Raw genomic sequence first — 22,825 nt, 5'->3', positions numbered from 1 at the left:
TGGAGCTGAGAGCGATCCGACTTGCACTGAAGGTATTCCTTCCCTCTGTCCGAGGAAGTGTAGTGCAGGTGTTCACGGACAACACCACCGCCATGTGGTATTGCAACAAGCAGGGAGGGGTGGGGTCGTGGACCCTCTGTCAGGAGGCTCTGCGCCTCTGGACATGGCTGGAACATCAGGGCATCACCCTGGGGGTTCAACATCTGGCGGGCTCTCTGAACGCCAGAGCAGACGAACTCAGCTGCCGGTGCATGATGGATCACGGATGGCGTCTACACTCGGACGTGGCGCAAGGCCTCTTTCGGCAGTGGGGAGAGCCTTGGTTAGATCTATTCGCCACCGAAGAGAACGCGCAATGTCAGCAGTTCCGCGCGTTGGAGTTTCCAAGGCGGCACTCGCTCGGAGATGCTTTTCGTCGCGAGTCGAGTTGCGGTCTGTTGTACGCCTTTCCGCCTATACCACTTCTACTCAGAGTGCTGAAGAAGATCAGGTGCGACCGGGCCCAAGTCATCTTGGTGGCTCCGGATTGGGCACAAAGGTACCGGTATCCCGAGCTACTCAGTCTGTCGATCGATCCCCCGATACAACTGCCTCTTCAGGAGGACCTTCTGTCGCAGCAGCAGGGGACGGTCCTCCACCCGAACCTGTCCAGTCTCCACCTACATGCGTGGAGATTGAGCGGCAACAGTTGATGCCATTTGACTTGCCTTCTGAAGTCTGTGATGTGATTCTGGCAGCCAGGCGTCCCTCCACAAAATCGGTATACGCCTGCAGGTGGAACAAATTTCTGAGGTTCTCCTCTTTCTTCTTTCCATGGCCCAGCAGGGCTTTGCTCTGGGCACTCTTAAAGGTTATCTTTCAGCTATCTCTGCTTTCTTATGGCTTCCTGATCAGTCTTCTCTTTTCGAATCCCCTGTTGTTTCTCGCTTCTTCAAGGGCATCACTCACATGTTTCCTCCTGTCCCTTTCGTAATGCCCCAATGGGATTGGAATCTGGTATTGACGTATCTAATGGGCGCTCCCTTTGAGCGACTTCATAATTGTCCCATTCATCTGTTGACGCTCAAGACTGCTTTCCTGGTTGCCATCATCTCTGCTAGGTGGGTGAGTGAGCTCCAGGCTCTCTCTTGTAAGCCTCCTTTTCTTTCTGTCCATCCGGACAAAGTTGTTCTCAGGACTCGTCCTTCCTTTCTCCCTAAGGTGGTAACTGCTTTTCACATCGGGCAGTCTGTTACGTTGCCCACCATCTTTCCGCCTCCGCTTCCTTCAAAAGAGGAAGAAAGGCTCCACCATCTGGACCCAAAATGGGCGCTGTCCTTTTATTTGGACCGCACCAAACAGTTCCAGGTGGACGACCAACTCTTTGTTGGCTACGTGGGCGCTAAGAAGGGGCGGGCGGTGCACAAGCGAACCATCTCTCGGTGGGTCGTTTTGAGTATCAAAGCTTGTTACTCCTTAGCTAAAAAGGAACCTCCTGTAGGGCTGAGGGCCCATTCCACTCGGGTCACAGCGGCGACAAATGCCCTGAGCCGGGGAGTCCCCTTGCAGGACATCTGTCAGGCAGCAACGTGGGCCTCGCTGCACAAGTTTGCCAAACATTATTGCCTGGACAGCCAAGTCTGGAGAGACGGCTTCTTTGGCCGTTCTGTTCTCCAGGACTTTCTGGTGTGATCTTGGTTCGCAGACCCACCACCGTGGTTGGTATTGCTGGGGTATCTATTCTAAGGTGAGGAATCTAACTAACGTGTTTCTTTCAGATGAACAAGTTACTTACCTTCGGTAACGATATATCTGTAAGAAACATTAGTTAGTTAGATTCCCCACCGACCCACCCATCCTCCCCGTTCTGCGAACTGATATCTAGGGTTGAGGTCATCCCTTTCAGGGCCCTTGAATTTTTTTGGCACCAGTGTCAGTCTCTTGCATGGCTCTGCGTTCCTGGCGCGGAAAGCTATTTACAAGAACTGACGTCAGTGCGCGAGGGCGGCGTCTAAGTACTCCGACGACGTCATCCGGGCGCACGACACCGCCGACGGACGCAGAGCTGCAGACGACGCCTAGCGACGCGCAAGGGTATTGCTGATGAAAAATCTTTCCGGATCCAGCCTGACGCCTGGGGATATTCTAAGGTGAGGAATCTAACTAACTAATGTTTCTTACAGATATATCGTTACCGAAGGTAAGTAACTTGTTCATCAGGTCTAAGCCAATCAAACCAGGTCAAGTGGAGTGAGCACAAACACATTAGCACTAATTAGCAGTGGTAAAGTGCAGAGAGTCCTATGGTCAATAAAAATTAATTTCAGCACCAAAAATGGAGGTATGTAGGCAAAAGGTTTGCAGGAAGACCACGTTAAGGCCGACAGGTATAACAGCAGTTGATAAAATTGACTGTCAATGCTGGTTTTTCATGGTTAACCCCTTTCATTGCTACATTTGTGGTAGGATGTGCTGTACGTAAGGAGCAAGCATTTTCCATACCCACTTCTGTGTCAGTCTTTATGAGCAAATAAAGAAGAACATTATGAGAAGCTGTATGAATGGGGAAAGGGGATTTTCTGCGGATTGTTGTTCTGGTGATGGCAGGTGTAAGAAAGAAGGATCTTTCTTGCATAGATATCCCCACTTTTTGCCTGGTGTCAGTGTGTTTCGACTGTAATTCACTGGGATCTTGCTAATCAGGACCTCAGTGACTGTGCACTTACCTCTAAATTTCCTGGGAAGTACTTTGTACACCCCACGATTGGCATACTGGGATAATAAGTGGAAATGAAGTACATCACCCATCAACCGGTGAAACGATCAAATTGAGACATAATGCAAACTGCAATTCCATGAATCTGATTTACGCCATAAAGTGTCCAGGGCACTGGCACACCAGGGGTCTCCTATGGGCTGCAGCATGTATTGTTCCACCCATAAGTGCCTGTGCAAACTGTGTCTGCAGAGTTGCCATTGCACTCTGCGTGACAGGTAGCACGTAGCCTTCAACTTAAGATAAAGGTTTCTCTTATATCCTGTTTTCTGCACTTATAACCTATAGGTCACCCCTAAGGTAGGCCCTTCAGTCCAAGGACAGGGTGCATGGTTCTAAATGTGTGGGTACCCCTGCACAAGCAAAGGCACCCCTACAAATCCCAGACTCAATTTACTGGGCTTTGTGAGTGCGGGACAGCTATGTAAGGTTTGTAATGGACACTCTTGAAAACTAATAGAATTTGAGAAGGGCACTCGCTGATTTATATGAAACTTAAATTCTACTAATGTTGGTGTGCTTATGAGGAAGGCACGCTGTCAGGACATGCCTGAAACTTATATTGACATTATGCAAGTAGGTCAAAACTTGCCCTCTGAGCACATTACCCTAATAGCTAATGCTTGCACTTATTTGAAAAATAATAATGATTTTCTGCTTAACCAAAATAAACCAGGTATTTGTGAATAAAATCAACTACCAGAACAGTTTGTCAAAAATTACTCAAATACAGGTTGACATTTATTATTGTTAAAGTCACAATATATGTCATGTTTATAGTCAGAAATACAATAACATATCAATCCAAGATCATATTCATGGCTGCCCAATGCATTTCGGGCCTTTCTGTGGCCCTTCTTCAGGGGAAATAATCTGAAAACAATATAAATAATATAAACATTACAATTTGCGCTTGCAGGGAAGCATTATTGTCAAAAACTGATAGACAATCATAACACTAATGAATACATCTCATCATAGCTTTTGATCTTTGTAGTGATACCAGAATGTGACATTAGAGAATTTGCGATAAGAAAACCAAGAAGAGACCAATCACCCTGTGTGATAATGCTTAGAAGTAACATAACTGAAAAAATGACGTGGTAGGTGTACGAAAATATTGATGAGAGCCACCGCTTGTATACAAAGAAGTACCTGGATGATCTGTTCTCGTGAACTTCCTGAAACGTAATAAACCAACACCAAGAATTACTGGACATACAAAGAAAGCATCGGTACCTTCTAAACACAGCTGAACACTATGCTGGAACTAACCTTAAATCTCCAAATGGTAAACTCGTTCGAATACCAACTTGCTAATGCACAACGTGGAACGGTGTGACTACAAGGAAAAAAAGCGGAACGATTAAAAAACGAAATGCGACCCCAGTATGTACGAGTAGAGCCTACATTAATGCCAAGATATCTAGTATTGTTAAAGTGTGTAGTAACAATCATGTCCTGAAACTGAAACATGCTCAGACTCAATTAGAGGAACTATGAAGTAATGTTTGTTTTTCTTTTCCCAAGTGTTAAACAATGCTTATTTGTATTTGTATTAATCAATGCTTGTTTCTAGTTGGGATTCGTTAGGATTTTCTATGCTGTATTGAACACGTGTTTTCATTAGGCTTGCTAGCACTGAGGTTGGGATTTGCTTGCTCTGTTCATGCTGCACGTGAACATCACGTTTTAGAGTAACCGGCAGTTGCAGCTCACGTTAATGAACAGACGAACTGAACACCGCTGGCACGTGTGACTCCGGTCTTCCCCCTTGTGCCGACCCCACCCTTTCGTGTCTATTTAAACCCCAGGCTTCCTTGCATTAGCGCTTGCGCTCGTTGAAACCAACTCTTACCTGAAGGCAGGAATTCGTCTTCTTCCCGATCCAAGCTCCCGCTTCCGGTCCGCTCTGCACAGTCTTCCCCGTAGTCCTGGAAACCAAGCAAGCTTCTTCCGGAGCAGCGAGAAAAACCCTCCCATGCTGTACAAAGGAAACAAGAAGCCTTTTTAAAGAATCGTGAGTAATCGGCAGGATTTGAGAGACTAAACAGTAAGTCCCTGATATAATTAAAAAATACATCACATTATCAGCGCATATATCAGACTTTTGATCACGTTTGCAGGACAACTTGTGTATTTATCAAAACAAGGATTTTGAGTATAAAAACTTTGGGCTTATCTGAATTTTGTGAGAATCTTCACTCTTGCTTCATCGTCACAGCAGTCAAGGTTCTATAAAGAAGGAAAGATATTGCCTCCATTAGCAGAGCGTTTCTATGCACACCTTCTGGCAAGTTCATAGTAAGTGTCACGCAATTAACAAAAAGGATTAAATAACTGCAGTTTGTCATTATAGACTCTACAACAGACAATTAAAACAGCTGTTCCTTTACTCCTGCAGAAACACCATTTATAATCACTAATCAGGTCTCCCCTATCACCTGAATATTCCAAAGGTATATAGTCTGTGATTCAACTTAGTTAACATATTTTTTGTCGCTCTTTTGTATGTAATGTTAATGATTGTCATTATTGTGTATTTATTATTAGAGATCTTTTTCTGAAGAAAGCAGACAGAAAACTCTGAAGCCAGAAGACAATGGCAGTATTTTCTCTGTTTATTATTTTGTCCCTCTTCCCCCTTCCCTTAGGAGTGTCCATCGGGTAAACTGTGTCATATAATCAGTTGCGCCCAGGGGAGGCTCTTGGGGGAAGTCGAGAATAGGCTTCACATCTCTCAAGGTGAACGTCCTGCTTTTCAGGTGAGTGAAGGTCTAACAGAAGCGCAAGCCTTCACAACAATTTAGTTCCCCTTGAGAGATATGGAGTCTGATTCGGAAAGAATCGATGGCCAAGCTATGGCTCAGGCACTTGCAGACGATGTTTTAAGAAATCAGTCTGTTTCAGAGATGTTGCAAAAGATGCAATTAGAAATAGATTCATTAAAACATGAGAATTCTGTGTTAAGACATGAAGTCCTTCGCTATAAACCAAGAGACTCTTTATGGAGAGATCCTGTTTTTTCACAGCATGCCGATTCTTTTGATTTTGGTGCCAGGTCTAAGACCTCTAAAGTAGACATGACTTCGGATTCAAACTCAGCACCAGTGCAAGTAACGGTAGCAGTTCCTAATGTGGTCCCTTTGGCAGCCCCTGAACGTTTTTAGGGTGATTCTAATAAGTATAATGTATTTCTTATTCAATGTCAGTTACATTTTATATGTAAACCACAATTGTTTCCAAATGATGCCACCAACGTAGCTTTTGTGCTTTCTTATTTGGGAGGCACGGCTGCAAATTGGTCTATACCTTATATTGAAAGAGATGACCCCATTTTACACAACTGGCCTCTGTTTAAAAATACCATGACTAAATTGTTTGCAAAACACACTTATTTGCAAGCTAGTGACAATGAGTTACTAAATCTAAAACAAGGCAAACAGGATTTGCTAACTTATGTAACCACGTTCAATAGGCTTCTGACTGAAACACAGTGGCCAGAGGAGAAACGTACCTCCTTGTTTTATAAAGGGTTGCGTGATGACTTGAAAGATGCCCTGGCTCATATTGTGGATCTTCCAGAGGAATATCCTGAATTTGTGGACCTAGTTGTAAAACTAGATCACCGATTAGGAGAAAGAAAAGGTGATAAAAAATTCGAACCAAGGTTTACCCTGGCTAAAAACGATAGGAAGGAAGCTGATGCTAAATTCTCTGAATCTGAACCTATGCAGATAGGGACAGTTAAAGGTCCTTTATCAACAGAGGAAAAGGATAGAAGAAGAAAATTAAACCTCTGTTTATATTGCGCTAAATCAGGGCATTATGCCAAAGAGTGTCCTATTAAACCTAAAGGGGCAAAGAAAATTAATTCAGTAATCTCAAATCCTACAGAACAGGAAAACTAAGAAACTCGTCAAGAAGGGAGGTCTCTTGTTCGAGTGAGGAATGTTTAATGACCTCCAATGTTTTCACTAATATAGTACCAAGAATACCTAGACATTTTGTAATTCAGGTAGTCCTTATTGTCAGTGCCCATGTACGACACTCTGTCCCAGTCTTATTAGATTGCGGAGCTACAGGGAATTTTATGGACATCAACATGGCAGAGCAGTTACAGATTCCTACTGAGTGGAAGACTCAACCTGAGTCAGTTTGCGCTGTGGATGGTACAGCCTTATCCTCAGGAATGATAACCAAGAAAACTACTCCATTGGTGATGGTATGCCAGAATGGTCATACTGAAAAGATTGGCTTTGATTTAATTGACACGCCTACATTTGGGTTAATTTTAGGAGTGCCATGGTTAACTCAGCATAATCCTAGAATTAATTGGACTCTAAGAACAGTAACTCTAGATTCCACGTTTTGTCGAGAATCATGTTATCAAGAAGCTCTCGATGAATCCATGACAATTTTACACTGCGCCACTACACACACGCCGTTGTCTGGTCTCCCCCTTGAGTATCAAGAGTTTAAAGATATTTTTGACCATGTAAAAGCTAGCTCCTTACCACCACACAGGTCATACGATTGTCGTATTGTTTTAATTCCTGGAGCTACTTTGCCTAACACTAGGGTGTATGCCCTCACGGAAGAAGAAACAAAGTATTTAAGAACATACCTTGATGATTTACTGGCGTCAGGATTTATAAGGCATTCTACCTCCCCAGTATCCTCGCCTTTATTTTTAATTCCTAAACCAGATGGCAGTCTTCGTGCTTGCATAGACTACCGCAGCTTAAATAAGGCTACGATTAAAAATAAATATCCATTGCCTCTAATACCTGTTCTGTTAGACCAGTTACGGCATTCCACTATTTATACAAAGCTCGATTTAAGAGGTGCATATCATCTTGTAAGAGTTAAAGAGAATGATGAATGGAAAACAGCTTTTAAGACCAAGTTTGGATTGTTTGAATATACAGTGATGCCATTTGGCTTATGTATTGCGCCTGCAGCATTTAAATTTTTTATCAATGAGGTGTTGCATGAATTTCTGGATGTATGTGTAATTGTATATATTGATGATATACTTATTTATTCTAAGACCAAGGTAGAACATGTACAGCATGTGAGAGCAGTGTTACAGAAGTTAATGACAAACCATCTGTTTGCTAAGTTTGAAAAATGTATTTTCAACACAAACACTGTAGATTTCCTGGGGTATTGTTTATATCCAACAGGAATAATGATGGATGTTAAAAAGGTACAAGCCATAAAGGATTGGCCAGAGCCCACCACTGTTAAAGAAATACAAAAGGTTTTGGGTTTTGCCAATTTTTATAGGCGCTTTATTCCTCATTTTGCTGAAACTGTGGTGCCTTTAACCAAATTACTACATAAGGGACAGAAGTTCATTTGGTCAGAACAAACTGCTCAAGCCTTTGAGACTCTTAAGGAAAAGTTCACCTCGGCCCCTTTGTTAAAACACCTAGACCCAGATCTTCCTTTCTTTGTAGAAGCAGACGCTTCACAGGTGGCAGTGGGGGCTGTTCTCTCTCAAAGAGATGTTCGGGATGGGCAATTACATCCCGTGGCCTTTTACTCTAAAAAGCTGTTATCAGCGGAGCAAAATTATACTGTGGCTGAGAGGGAGCTCTTGGCCATAAAATTAGCCTTTACTGAATGGAGGCATCATTTAATGGGCACAAAATTTCCCGTCACTATCTTTAGTGATCACAAAAATTTGCAGTTTTTTAGTTCTGTAAGAGCTTTAACACCTAGACAGATGCGGTGGCTAAATTTTTTTAGTGCCTTTGATTTTGTGATAACTTATCGACCTGGGGCACAACAAATTCAGTCGGATGTTTTATCTAGATATGGGCACACTACAGATTTGAAGAAAGAAACAGGTCCGCCCATAATTCCTCCGCAAAAAATAGCGGCACCAACTCTACAACAAAACTTTTTGAGCCAAGTCAGGGAGAACACTTAAAGATAAAGACACAGGAATGGTTAAAAGATCCCCGTAATAGCATACAAGATGGGTTATTATACCATAACTCCTTGTTATATGTTCCAACTAAGGGTTTACAAGAAAAACTGTTGACATGGCATCATGATTCGATTTTAGCAGGTCATCCAGGTTCACAAAAAACACTGGAGAATTGTAAAAAACATTTCTGGTGGCCTTCCATGATGGCAGACATTAAAGAGTACGTCAAGGCCTGCCCAATTTGTGCAAGGAATAAATCTGTACGCAAGGCTCCAATGGGGTTGTTACAACCTTTGCCCACTCCTCCGAGTCCTTGGCACACCATTAGTTTGGATTTCATAGTTAATCTACCCAAAGCAAACGCTTACACAACTATTTTAGTTGTGGTAGATTATTTGTCAAAGATGGCACACTTGAAACTACCTACCGCTGCAGAACTGACAGATGTTTTTATTAAAGAAGTTGTGAGGTTACATGGTTTGCCCACTAAAATCCTTTCAGACAGGGGGAGTCAATTTACCTCAAAATTTTGGACAAATTTGGGAAAAAGTCTAAAAATGGAAATAGCTCTCTCAACCGCCTTTCATCCAGAAACCGATGGCCAGACAGAAAGAGTTAATCAAACGTTACTACAAACTCTACGTTGTTTAATGGCAGAATTTACAACTGATTGGGACAAAGTATTACCAATTGCAGAGTTTGTTTATAATAATAATGTGCATTCTGCAACAAAGTGTACTCCTTTTTACTTTTTACAGGGGTGTCATCCACAAGCATTACCCATGTCAGTAACTCCCTCTTTAACTCCAGGAGTTACGGAGAGACTTTCTACATTACTAAACATACAAGAAAAGGCAAAAAAACATTTAAACATGTACAAAGACTCCATGAAAAGACAAGTAGATAAACATAGATTGGATGCTCCTCAATATCAAGTAGGAGATAAAGTATGGCTTTCAACCAAAAACTTAAATTTAACAGGAGCAAGAAAATTGCTACCAAAGTACATTGGACCGTTTATTGTTAATAAGGTAATTACTCCTGTAACTGTTAAGTTGTACCTGCCTCCAGAATATCCTGTGCATCCTACCTTCCATGTATCTTTATTAAAACCCTATGATCCCCACACAAGGCCAGAACCTCCTCCCCCACCCATTCATGTTGATGGACATTTGGAGTATAAAGTGCAAAAAATTTTGGATGCCAGAAGAATACGAGGTAAACTGTAGTATTTGATTGCATGGAAAGGTTTTGACGCAACTGAAAACTCATGGGAACCTGCGTCATTCGTTCATGCTCCAAGACTATTGAGACAATTTTACCTACGATTCCCTCTCAAGCCTCGACCAGTGGGGCGGCCTTTGAGGGGAGCGACTGTTACAGTGTGTAGTAACAATAATGTCCTGAAACTGAAACATGCTCAGACTCAATTAGAGGAACTATGAAGTAATGTTTGTTTTTCTTTTCCCAAGTGTTAAACAATGCTTATTTGTATTTGTATTAATCAATGCTTGTTTCTAGTTGGGATTTGTTAGGATTTTCTATGCTGTATTGAACACGTGTTTTCATTAGGCTTGCTAGCACTGAGGTTGGGATTTGCTTGCTCTGTTCATGCTGCACGTGAACATCACGTTTTAGAGTAACCGGCAGTTGCAGCTCACGTTAATGAACAGACGAACTGAACACCGCTGGCACGTGTGACTCCGGTCTTCCCCCTTGTGCCGACCCCACCCTTTCGTGTCTATTTAAACCCCAGGCTTCCTTGCATTAGCGCTTGCGCTCGTTGAAACCAACTCTTACCTGAAGGCAGGAATTCGTCTTCTTCCCGATCCAAACTCCCGCTTCCGGTCCGCTCTGCACAGTCTTCCCCGTAGTCCTGGAAACCAAGCAAGCTTCTTCCGGAGCAGCAAGAAAAACCCTCCCATGCTGTACAAAGGAAACAAGAAGCCTTTTTAAAGAATCGTGAGTAATCGGCAGGATTTGAGAGACTAAACAGTAAGTCCCTGATGTAATTAAAAAATACATCATGTTATCAGCGCATATATCAGACTTTTGATCACGTTTGCAGGACAACTTGTGTATTTATCAAAACAAGGATTTTGAGTATAAAAACTTTGGGCTTATCTGAATTTTGTGAGAATCTTCACTCTTGCTTCATCGTCACAGCAGTCAAGGTTCTATAAAGAAGGAAAGATATTGCCTCCATTAGCAGAGCGTTTCTATGCACACCTTCTGGTAAGTTCATTGTAAGTGTCACGCAATTAACAAAAAGGATTAAATAACTGCAGTGTGTCATTATAGACTCTACAACAGACAATTAAAACAGCTGTTCCTTTACTCCTGCAGAAACACCATTTATAATCACTAATCAGGTCTCCCCTATCACCTGAATATTCCAAAGGTATATAGTCTGTGATTCAACTTAGTTAACATATTTTTTGTCGCTCTTTTGTATGTAATGTTAATGATTGTCATTATTGTGTGTTTATTATTAGAGATCTTTTTCTGAAGAAAGCAGACAGAAAACTCTGAAGCCAGAAGACAGTGGCAGTGTTTTCTCTGTTTCTTATTTTGTCCCTCTTCCCCCTTCCCTTAGGAGTGTCCATCGGATAAACTGTGTCATATAATCAGTTGCGCCCAGGGGAGGCTCTTGGGGGAAGTCGAGAATAGGCTTCACATCTCTCAAGGTGAACGTCCTGCTTTTCAGGTGAGTGAAGGTCTAACAAGTATCCTGCTCACCTTTAACGGAACCCTCCAGAATCCGTACAATGACAACTGCGATCTATTCCACTTGTTCGCTCGTTGCAAGTTTGCCTAATGACTCCAGCGTCTACCATATAAGGCTATTCGGCCAGGTAATAAAGAACGGACTACACCTCGTTACTCGCTCAACTTTATTCACGCCATCTTTGAATGGGAAAACAAGGAAGTCCTAATCTGTGTTCTACTGCGAAAGTTCCAATGACTATAACGCGTAAGGGTGACTAACTGAAACTAGTCCAACAAAACCGCTCGACGATAATCAAAAAAGTGCTGAAGAAAAATGTTGAAAAAAATGTTGATGTTGATATTGAGAAAGAATGTGAGCAGAAGAGTTGGAAATAAGAAACGTGGAAAGATACAACAACGTAGAAGGATAAAGAAACGAGATAACAATGCTTCAAAAAATGCTGTGATACATTTGGCATACTTCAGATTCCTAATACACCGTGTATAAAAGGATTACTAATGTATAGAATGAGTCTACATGACCTCTTACATAGTAGAATATATCGGGTTATAGGTAGCATCCTAGCTCAACTTTATCATTAATCCCCTTGGGATCTTGAGTATTTAACCTTCTAATCCAAAAGATTTCCCTCTGTAATAATGTTTTGGTTAGATTTCTACCAGGGGCTGGGACCACTTGTTCAATGACTTGAAATTTGAGTTGTGATATGGAATGTTTGAATTTAATCCATGAACTGCCAGGCTGCTTTTTGTATTGGCATTACGAATAGTACTTTTATGTTCCGAAATGCAAGTCTTGATTTTCCTCTCGGTCTTGCCTATATAAAGAAGTCCACACGGACACTTTATGGCGTAAATCAGATTCATGGAATTGCAGTTTGCATTATGTTTCAATTTGATCGTTTCACCGGTTGATGGGTGATGTACTTCATTTCCACTTATTATGTTATTGCAATGCACACAGTTCTGGCAGCGTTGAGTACCTTTAAATTCTGTGGTGTTTGTCATCGGAGTGGAGGTGAGCATCTCTTTTAGGTTCCTTGACCTTTTATAGGCAAATAAAGGTTTCTCATTGAATAAATCTTTAAAATCTTCTTCATTTTGCAGCATCTCCCATCTTATATTAATAATCTTTTTGATTTGTCTGGAACATGTAGAATATTTGGATACAAAGACTTGTCTGGTCAGTTTCATTTTTGGTTTGACACTGAGGAGATTTTCCCGTGTTCTTTGTTCTGTTTTTTTAATTGCTTCTCTGAGAATGTCCTCTGGATATCCTTTGGACAGATACCTATCTTTCAAGATGATAATGTTATTTTGTAAAGGTTGTTCAGTTGAACAAATCCTTTTTGCTCGTAAAAACTGCTAGAATGGAAGATTGTGTAACAGATTTTGCGAACTCCTCAGTGTCCAACCAAAAATGAAACTGACCAGACAAGTGAAAAGGTGGAGGCGAGATGGGTTTCATTAGGGGTGATGGAGGAGAAGACATGGCCTAAATGCCTCAAAATCTGGTTAATGATGCCTCTGAAGTAGCAATGAGAAGTACTGTGCTTGCATGGGGCACAGTGGGTCCCCCCAGGGTGAGAGGCTGGGAGAAAAATATGGACTGGTGTCAGGAAGCTGAATAGGTAGTCTACCAGAGCAGGGGATGCCCAAGGAAGTGAGAAAATATTTGGGGCCCATGGGTGGGGATACAGGCACCAATAGAGATGCACTTGAGGACTGGGGTAGAGCGCTCGAAGGGGGAGGGAGCTTGAGCTGCAAAGATACGATACTGCTGAATGCTATTGTTCAAGATTTTTGCCCTATTATTCTACGAAATCTCCCCCACTGCTGCTGATGTTGTGCACCTCTGTTCATGTATCCAATTGTAACAGTGTATCAAGTGACAGTTCAATACAAAAAACGTAGAATATATATATATATATATACATAACTATGTGTGTGTTTCTGAATTGATTTAGATTTGTCAGCTTTGAAGACCGCGCTTGGTTTGATAAAGCTATTACACGTGTGGTAGAGGAAAATATCGATCCAGAAGCTGCAGCAGAACTCCATCCTGAACCATACTTTGTGGATTTTCTGCGTGATATGCCTGAACCGACCGGTGAAGAACCTGATGATTTTGTATTTGAACAACCAAAGATTTATGAAATGGTAAGATAGCGCATCACAACAGAAGTTAAGATGAAGAAACATACTTTAACTGTATTCTAAACCTATGGAATGTTACCACTTTTCTGTGATGTACAAGGTGATGAATATACTGTAACAGAATTGTCGGTATATGTATTTCTTATTAAAAATATATCACGCTCTTGTGTAAAATCCAATATTTATAGTCATAAACATGTAGTGATAACATACAGGCTTTAGTTGTTTCTAAATATAACTATAATAAAGAAACTTTGAACATAACCTAAGGTAAAACCCATCCTACAGATCAGTGGAACTAGCTTTACCAGATAGGGACTTTCTGATGAATACATCTGCCTGTGGATTCCACACTCTGGGCCCGATTCACAGAACTAACTTAAGACAAAATCCTAAACTTACTACCATTTTCGTATTCACAGAAGGCACTTACTCATTTTGGTATTCACAGAAGACACTTGCTCACTTCGGTATTCACAGAAGTTAGGCGTCTTAACTTTACGACTCCTAAATGCCTTCTGTGAATACCGAAAGTCTTAAAATTTGGATTTTTCTCAGTTTAGGAGTCCTAAAGTTAGGACTCCTAACTTTACTATTACTAACCTAAGAAAAATCCTAATTTTAAGGCTTTCGGTATTCACAGAAGGCATTTAGAAGTCCTAAAGTTAGGAGTCCTAACTTTACTACTACTAAATTGAGAAAAATCCTAATTTTAAGACTTTCGGTATTCACAGAAGGCATTTAGGAGTTCTAAAGTTAGGAGTCCTATCTATACTACTACTAAACTGCGAAAAATCCTAATTTTAAGGCTTTCGGTATTCACAGAAGGCATTTAGGAGTCCTAAAGTTAGGAGTCCTAACTATACTACTACTAAACTTAGAAAAATCCTAATTTTAAGGCTTTCGGTATTCACAGAAGGCATTTAGGAGTCCTAAAGTTAGGACTCCTAACTTCTGTGAATACCGAAATGAGTAAGTGCCTTCCTTGAATACCAAAATGAGTAAGTGCCTTCTGTGAATACCAAAATGGTAGTAAGTTTAGGATTTTGTCTTAAATTAGTTCTGTGAATCGGGTCCCTTATGAATATCCCCAGCACCAGCATTCCGTGGAAACTTTTTCCTAATTCTCCACGCCGACGAGGTCGTCAAAATTAGGCCTGGGCCCAAATTCCGTTCGGTTCGCAGAAATTGCGATAATTTGGCATTTTCGCGTTCCGCGGAAAGCGCGAAAATGTCAAAATTTCGCATTCCGCAGCTTAGCGATAATTTGTTTCTTGCTCGCGCTGTAAAAAAATACATTCTTGCGTGCGCGCGAGCGCCTTACCTGAATCCCCGCGTTCGCTGACAAGTTTTCCCGACCCGGTCGCGTTCTCTACGAGATATTGGATTGTTGGTAGCCATTTTGCGCTGTCTCGCAACAGTTTGCGCTCGCATTGTTGTGCGATGACGTCATTTGTTGCGCGAACACGTCATTCTTCTCGCGATCATGCACCGCGCGAGTATGAGAAGATTGAGATCTCGAACACGTCATTCTACATCACGAGCGAGAGGGTGAGGACGCGTGCACGTCGAATCGAACGCGAACAGGAGAAAGAGACTCCGAACACGTCATATCCAACGCGACAGGGACGAAGAGTGATGTGAAGCTCGAGAACTCGAACATGTAAAATTTTCAATTTGGAGAGGAATATCAGCTCTAGCAGCATGAAACCTTCTGCAAATGCTGATTTTGGATGAAAACAACTCCTCACATTGACATTTGGCTGTCCTTTTTTGTGCAAGGAGTCCTTTTTTAAAAAGGTGGGGAGAGGGAGGAAGTGACACAGAATCTCCAACTTCCTGTTCCTGTCCAGTAGGCTCCTCCCAGTGCTTTGTCTATCTCCTACCATTCTGCCTTAGGATTTGAAGCTGGAAAGATCACTCTTTTTGTCTGCTGCATCATTGCAATTGGATTTGAGGATTTTTGGAATAGGATATTTTACAAGTAAGTGGTTGTTGTGTCTGTTTGATTGTGGGCATTGCAGTTGTTGTAACTACAATTTATTTTTAATAACTATCATCATTCCTTTTTTGTAAAACATTTTGTGGGTAGTAGTAGTAGGCCCGAGCTAGCCATGGGCATGGCCTCATGGGTGTGTGCATGATGAAGCAACTGTTCCTTTTGATGTTTTTTGAATGTATTTCATTTTCAAGCATCATTTAGGGCATGGATGGCATTGGATTGAGTTGGGGAAGTGTGCTTTTTGGGGGTGGCCTTTCTGATGTTGTTGGGCCTGGCCATGTGGCTGGTGGCCATTTTGAAGCCTAGGCCTGCAAGCTTGCCTGGCCTTGTCTGCCAACAGGCCTGCTTTCATCCACTAGGATCAGAGCGGGTAGCCACAGCTTTATTAATCAAGTGTTTTCTGTGTGGTCTGTTGAATTTAGACTTCATTTAGGGCATGGATGGCATTGGATTGAGTTGGGGAAGTGTGCTTTTTGGGGGTGGCCTTTCTGATGTTGTTGGGCCTGGCCATGTGGCTGGTGGCCATTTTGAAGCCTAGGCCTGCAAGCTTGCCTGGCCTTGTCTGCCAACAGGCCTGCTTTCATCCACTAGGATCAGAGCAGGTAGCCACAGCTTTATTAATCTAGTGTTTTCTGTGTGGTCTGTTGAATTTAGACTTCATTTAGGGCATGGATGGCATTGGATTGAGTTGGGGAAGTGTGCTTTTTGGGGGTGGCCTTTCTGATGTTGTTGGGCCTGGCCATGTGGCTGGTGGCCATTTTGAAGCCTAGGCCTGCAAGCTCGCCTGGCCTTGTCTGCCAACAGGCCTGCTTTCATCCACTAGGATCAGAGCAGGTAGCAACAGCTTTATTAATCTAGTGTTTTCTGTGTGGTCTGTTGAATTTAGACTTCATTTAGGGCATGGATGGCATTGGATTGAGTTGGGGAAGTGTGCTTTTTGGGGGTGGCCTTTCTGGTGTTGTTGGGCCTGGCCATGTGGCTGGTGGCCATTTTGAAGCCTAGGCCTGCAAGCTTGCCTGGCCTTGTCTGCCAACAGGCCTGCTTTCATCCACTAGGATCAGAGCAGGTAGCCACAGCTTTATTAATCAAGTGTTTTCTGTGTGGTCTGTTGAATTTATTTTAGACTTCATGTAGGGCATGGATGGCATTGGATTGAGTTGGGGAAGTGTGCTTTTTGGGGGTGGCCTTTCTGATGTTGGTTGTCTTAAAGACATGCTTTTGTTGTATGTGTCTAGTCACTGGTGTGTTGGTGTGCAATGCATGCACCCTGCAGACCTTTTTGGGGCCTGTGAATGTTCGTATTTACATTTTGTTGCATTAAAAAGGCAGAGCAGTGTGCTTTAGCATGCATCCTTTACCTGGCTTTTATAGGCCTTTTGTCAGCTCAGGGTGTTTCCCAGGCCCCCGGCTTGTTTGTGATTTGTGAATGTCCATGTGGGTGGAGGCCTTTTTTTGTGTTTGGACTGGGAGTTATTAGTGTCCTGCTTTTGCCATAGGCCTGCATGGTTTTCCTATTGGCTATTTGGCTTACTGCTTCCATCCATCCACCCCCTTTGCCAGCAGCAGCTCCATGGATGCTGAGATGCTCAAATAATTTATTGGCAAATAGGGTCCACCCCACTTCCATTACATTTTTATGTTGGTGGTTATTATTATTAACTTTCCTATCCTTCCTGAGAGTGTAGTGTGTGGCTGTACACAGTAGTATAACATAGCCCTAGTTAAAAAAAAATTCATAAATAGCTAGACTATCTTTTGTTTGCACTAGTACAGTACTAAGTAACTGAACCACAACAACAAATGCAACATTTCACTGATGTTCTTCTCCTGGCTTATTTGCTTTTAGGTGCACAAAAGACAGAGTAGGAGGTGTCATCAGCATCACCCTTTGTACTGCCAGCCAGACAGAAGTCCTGCTGCGCATCACGTCCAAGTGTGACCAGAACTTGTGCATCTGCATCCTGCCTGACATCTGAAGAAGATGGCCCCAAAGAAAGGTACCAGGTCCAGTCCCAAGAAAGTTGCCGGTGAGAAGAAGGAACAGAAAAAGGAAGTGGCATTAACCACGACTGGTGGTGTGCTGGCCAATGTTTTTTTTGGCACCAAAAAAGTTACGCCTGCAGCAGCGTTGTCCGGGAACCAAGCTGGGAGCAGCACAGCGGTCCAACCCCACCAACCTAGGCCCAAGGGCTTTAGTGTCGCAGAGGTAGCCAGTCTACTAACGAGCAGCGATGTTGAAGAAATGTCATTACCGCAAAGTAGTACACAATCAAGTTCAACGCAGGTGCAAACTCAGCAGATCATTGAGCAGCCGCAACAAGAACAGCAGCAGCCGCCGCTACAAGAACAGCAGCAGCAGCCGCCGCAACAAGAACAGCAGCGGCAGCCGCCGCAACAAGAACGGCAGCAGCAGCCCCTGCAACAAGAACAGCAGCAACAGCCGCCGCAACAAGAACAGCAGCAGCCGCCGCAACAGCCAACCATAGTAGTTGTTGCTCCTGACGTAGGGGCATTTCAGGAAATCGAGCTTCCTGCAGACAAAGTGGAGCAAAGTGAAACCACTGTTTCAGAAGATCTATTGTCTTCCAGGCCACCAGCAAGGAAAAGGAGGCTTAGTCCATCATCTTCTTCTTCAAGCCCCGCTTCTGATGATCGTGATGCCACTTGGCTACCACCAGCTCAGTCTGAGAGTGATATACGCCACAAGACAATGCTTCTGAAAAGGAAGGTCCCAGAAAAACTTAGAGTTATGGAGGTAGATGTAGAAGAGGGGGGTGATGATGGTGATGAAGACGAGCCAGTCATCACGCACATTACTCCCGCCCCAAAGGGATTGGAGACCAACATTCTCACCCTATCCAGAAAGGCTGCTACTGAGCGGGATGTAGCACGGATATCACCAAAACAGGTTACACCACCACTACCTCCAGCTGCCATATTTTCCAAGGCCCGGCAGGGACCTACATCCAGCTCAAGCATCTCAGTAGGTAGTGGTAGTAAAAGTCACAGTCTAGGTGCACAGGGTCACATTTCAAGCACCCCCTCCAGTTCATCTGGTGTTGAAAGTGGAACATCCAGCAGTGCCAGAAAGTTCTCCTCCCCAGTTTGGGACTTCTTTGCTGTTAGCACCAAGGAGGAGAACGTTGCTATCTGCTCAATTTGTTGTCAAGGTGTCCGGCGTGGTAAGCTTTGTACAAACTATGGTACCGGAGGACAAGCAAGTCATCTAAGAATACACCACACAATCGGGTGGGAGGATCACCTACTTAAGTTAAAAGAAAGTAGAAAAACTCAGCCCATTGAAGTTGGTCAGGATGAATCAGGGAGCGATATTATTGTGGTGGCAGGTGAAGAAGAGGGAGGCATTTGTAGCCCTGTCCCCAGTAGTGGAGTGGTAACACCCACATCCTCCTCAGTAACATCAGAGTGGCACCGCAGTAAGAGCCATACTCAGAGTCAGGGTGAGACACCAATGCGACCGATTACCTCAATGAGACAATCTGTGTCGTTGAGCCTTAGTGGGTTAATGAAAACAGCGCCACAAAGGAAAGTAATCCAGCCTACCATTGAGAGCATGTTTAGGTTGGAGGGGCAGTTCCAACGCAACCACCCAACGGCACGATTGCACAATGCGAAGCTTGCTAAAATGTTAGCGCTGGACCTTCTTCCTTTTTCATTTGTGGAAGGGGTGGGTTTTCTTGAATTTGTGTCTGCCATCTGCCCTAAATGGAAGGTTCCCAGCCGGTCCTATTTCGCAAGAATTGCTGTTCCGGCACTACATCATGATGTGCTGGAATTGGTTGGACAAGCTTTGCAGCAGAGTGCTGTGCACAATATCCACCTGACAACAGACATGTGGACCAGTTGCCAAGCCACAGATTACATGTGCATCACTGCACACTGGATCTCTTTTGTGGGGGTTAGAGATAAGCTATCTGCACGAGGTGTTGTTGACACAGCTGCGATTTTTGAAGGTACTCGGAAACATGCAACTGTAGCCATGTTCGCCATGGAGAAATCTCATACGGCTGAAAACATTTTACACGAGTTTCGCACCAAGGTTTTGGAATGGCTGCGGCCCAGAGGGCTTGGTATTGGTTTTGTTGCCACAGACAATGGCAGTAATGTATTAGAGAAAAGAGGGTTAACGGCGGACTCCAACGGCTGCACCTCCTTACTTTGTTCCCATAGTATGTGATCTGAAAGTATAGTTAATGATGGTGTGCACATGAACGCCCCTGCATCCGCCGCTAATAGATGCAAACTGCCAAGTAGATCAATAAAGTTTTGAAGAAAAGTTCGGAGCGGTGCACCACCAATTTGCTTATTAATATATCACACCCAGTGGTCAATTGTTTGCACTAGAAAAAAATCTTTATTTTAATTATCCAACCATAGTATAGTCTCAGCCAACGCGTTTCGTTCAAATTGAACTTCGTCAGGGCTGGAAAAGTATAGAAAAACACAACATAAATATAAGGACAACAGAAAAAACATTTAAAAAACATTTAAAAACAGCACATACTGAGGGCCATATGTAGGTAGGGACCCATTTACCACTTCATAAATACCGAATTTTACCGAATCGGTATTTATGAAGTGGTAAATGATATGTAGGTAATGAGTCGGTAATATTTACCGATTCGGTAAAAGTCGGTAATTACCGAATCGATATTTACCGATTCGGTAATGAGGCATACCTTCCCATTGATGGGAAGGTATGCCTCATTACCGAATCGGTAAATACCGATTCGGTAAGTAGGGGAACACATGCAAGGGTGGCAGGGTGTCACATTGACACCCTGTTGCACCCCTGATTCGGCCACGTGTGCACATGTGGCACACATACATGCCCTAAGGGCATGTATGTCTGCCACATTGCACACTTCTAAGCGCTTAAAAATGCGTAAACACATCCATTAATTAATTACCACCAACTATTAGTTGGTGGTAAATACCGACTCCTAAAAACACCCACACACTCCCCCTACATCTCATTTTTGTATTCGTAATTTACCGAATCGGTAAAATTACCGATTCGGTAAATTACCGAATACAAAAATGAGCCCCCTACATACCAAAAGCCAAAATACCGGTCGGTAACGGTATAATTACTGAAAATCGGCCGTTACCGACCGGTATTTGGCTACCTACATATGGCCCTAAGAGAGAAAGCACAGGACCAAAGAAAATATATTACAAACACTCAATACACAATGATAACCATACAAAAATTTGCAAAATTATATACATATATGAATATCAAACATAATAACAAATAATCAACCTGACAATAAACATTTCAGACACACACATAAAAATGAAAAATTAAAATTCCACATGTACATGTTATTGTATTTCATCATTTTTCGAGGCATAAGTATGCCCACATTGGCCCAATATTATACATTCAGAAGGCCCTCTTGCATAATTGTGTTATTGGGTGAAGAGCACCCCAAACTGGAGAATAATTCCAATACGCAGGATAGGCAAGTTATAGTGTTATGCCTAAATACCCTATCAAGACATGTATAAGCCAACTATTTTAACAAAAGGGCAGAAGAAAATAATGAGTAAAAGTCCCCCTGTGGAGACACGTACCATGTGTGAGGTTGAGAATATATTCCAAAAATATGGCCGTCGTCTGTGTAAATAAATATCCGTCTCGAGCGGAGCAGTATTATTAGCGTTGTGTTTCCAAAAATAATAATCCTAATTGTAATCCCAGTGCCACCTTGATAAGAGCACTGTACACGATTCTGTCAAGCAAACAGTAGAGAAAGAGACAGATAATATCGGGTCAATTCAAGTGATGTATTTATGTAATTAAAAAAGAAGATAACAGATCCAATTTAGCTTAAAACAAAGCGTGGGTGTGCAACCACAGTAGCGTGGGGGTAAACATGAAGCAATGTTAGTCAAAATTGACATATTCAACTCAAAAAAGCGCCTACAAGTTATATACAATGGCAGTCCAAAACATACTGCTTGCAAGCAATGGGAGGAAATTACAAACCAAAGTTCCATGAAATACACGAAGTTAGAATTGACAATGACACTGACATATTTTCACGGATGTCAATTCGGGACAAACTACATATAATCCACGTGTAATGCTACTACACATAAGTACGTAAGGCAAAGCATCAGCCATGCTTTCACATATATTAAAGAGTAACCGTGCCGTGGAGCAAGATAGAGACAATTAGGAACTCCCCGTGTCACACCCCTGGGCGCCTAGGCTCTAAATATACCCCAACAGTGAGTCCCAACGGCTTCACCAGGCAAGCGTAACCCTTGTCCACCTCACCATCCAAATACGGACAGACAGCTTAAAAATCTACCGAAAGTTACACCGCATACCTGAATATCATTAGAGGTCCGTGCTCTCCCCTCGAAGTGTCCCGTATGCCAAATGCGAAAGCGCGCCAATGTTTAAAGGGAAACGCTCGTACGCAATCAATAAAGGGCGTCGGAAGTTGTGGGCGGGCGTGTTCTAAGTAGCCAATGTGATCCCTGCATCATACGTCTCCCGGGCAACATGGACGTCTACCCAAAAATAGAAAAGGGACTTGCGCTTGTGTAAACAAAGTCAAAGGTCAAAAAAGTAAAACTTTATTATTCCGAAACGCCGCGTGTTCTAAGTAGCCAATGTGATCCCTGCATCATACGTCTCCCAGGCTCTGATTTCCATCTTTCGGCCTCTATCCCGGATTTCGGTCAGGTTGGCGCTGCGGCTTCTGGGTCTGATGGCCTCCTGCATCCTGTTGGTGCATCACGCCAGATGGCGGATGCGGACCCTGCAGTGGGACCTGAAGTTTCAGTGGACCCAGCATCAGGGCAACCTGTCCGACCATGTCTTAATCTTGGAGGGCACTGCAAGACAGCTGCAGTGGTGGCTCACGGACCGCGATTGGGTCAGTGGCAGATCCCTCGCCCTACCCCAACCGCGGCATGTAGTAGTGACGGATGCGTCCCTCCTGGGATGGGGGGGCCACATGGGAGAGGCGGAGATCAGAGGCCTCTGATCTCCGGCGGAGTCCCGGCTCCATATCAACCTTTTGGAGCTGCGGGCGATCCGGCTTGCACCGAAGGCATTCCTTCCCTCTGTCTGGGGAAGTGTGGTGCAGGTGTTCACGGACAACACCACTGCCATGTGGTATTGCAACAAACAGCACATACTGAGGGCCATATGTAGGTAGGGACCCATTTACCACTTCATAAATACCGAATTTTACCG

At 43.2% G+C, this 22,825-nt stretch overlaps 1 protein-coding gene and 1 long non-coding RNA gene across 2 annotated transcripts in view; one reads left to right on the top strand and one right to left on the bottom strand.

Moving 5' to 3' along the window:
- Positions 1 to 22,825, top strand: part of DNAH8 (dynein axonemal heavy chain 8) — a 13,985,216-nt gene that overhangs the window by 8,619,731 nt on the left and 5,342,660 nt on the right. The window contains exon 60 of the mRNA XM_085610239.1: positions 13,394 to 13,586. Within this exon, the coding sequence (XP_085466365.1) occupies positions 13,394 to 13,586 (193 nt within the window). The remainder of the gene's footprint in view (positions 1 to 13,393; positions 13,587 to 22,825) is intronic.
- Positions 3,484 to 4,659, bottom strand: LOC146813760 (uncharacterized). Its single transcript, XR_014962896.1, has 4 exons — positions 4,614 to 4,659; positions 4,031 to 4,097; positions 3,911 to 3,936; positions 3,484 to 3,628 (listed from the first exon to the last, which is right to left on the bottom strand). It is a non-coding gene; the product is annotated as an uncharacterized LOC146813760 (long non-coding RNA).

The sequence above is a fragment of the Triturus cristatus genome, chromosome 6, assembly GCF_964204655.1.
Source record: "Triturus cristatus chromosome 6, aTriCri1.1, whole genome shotgun sequence".
Classification (NCBI taxonomy): Eukaryota; Metazoa; Chordata; class Amphibia; order Caudata; family Salamandridae; genus Triturus; species Triturus cristatus.
The sequence above is the reverse complement of the archived record's forward strand: the minus strand, read 5'-3'. Positions and strand labels throughout refer to the sequence as shown.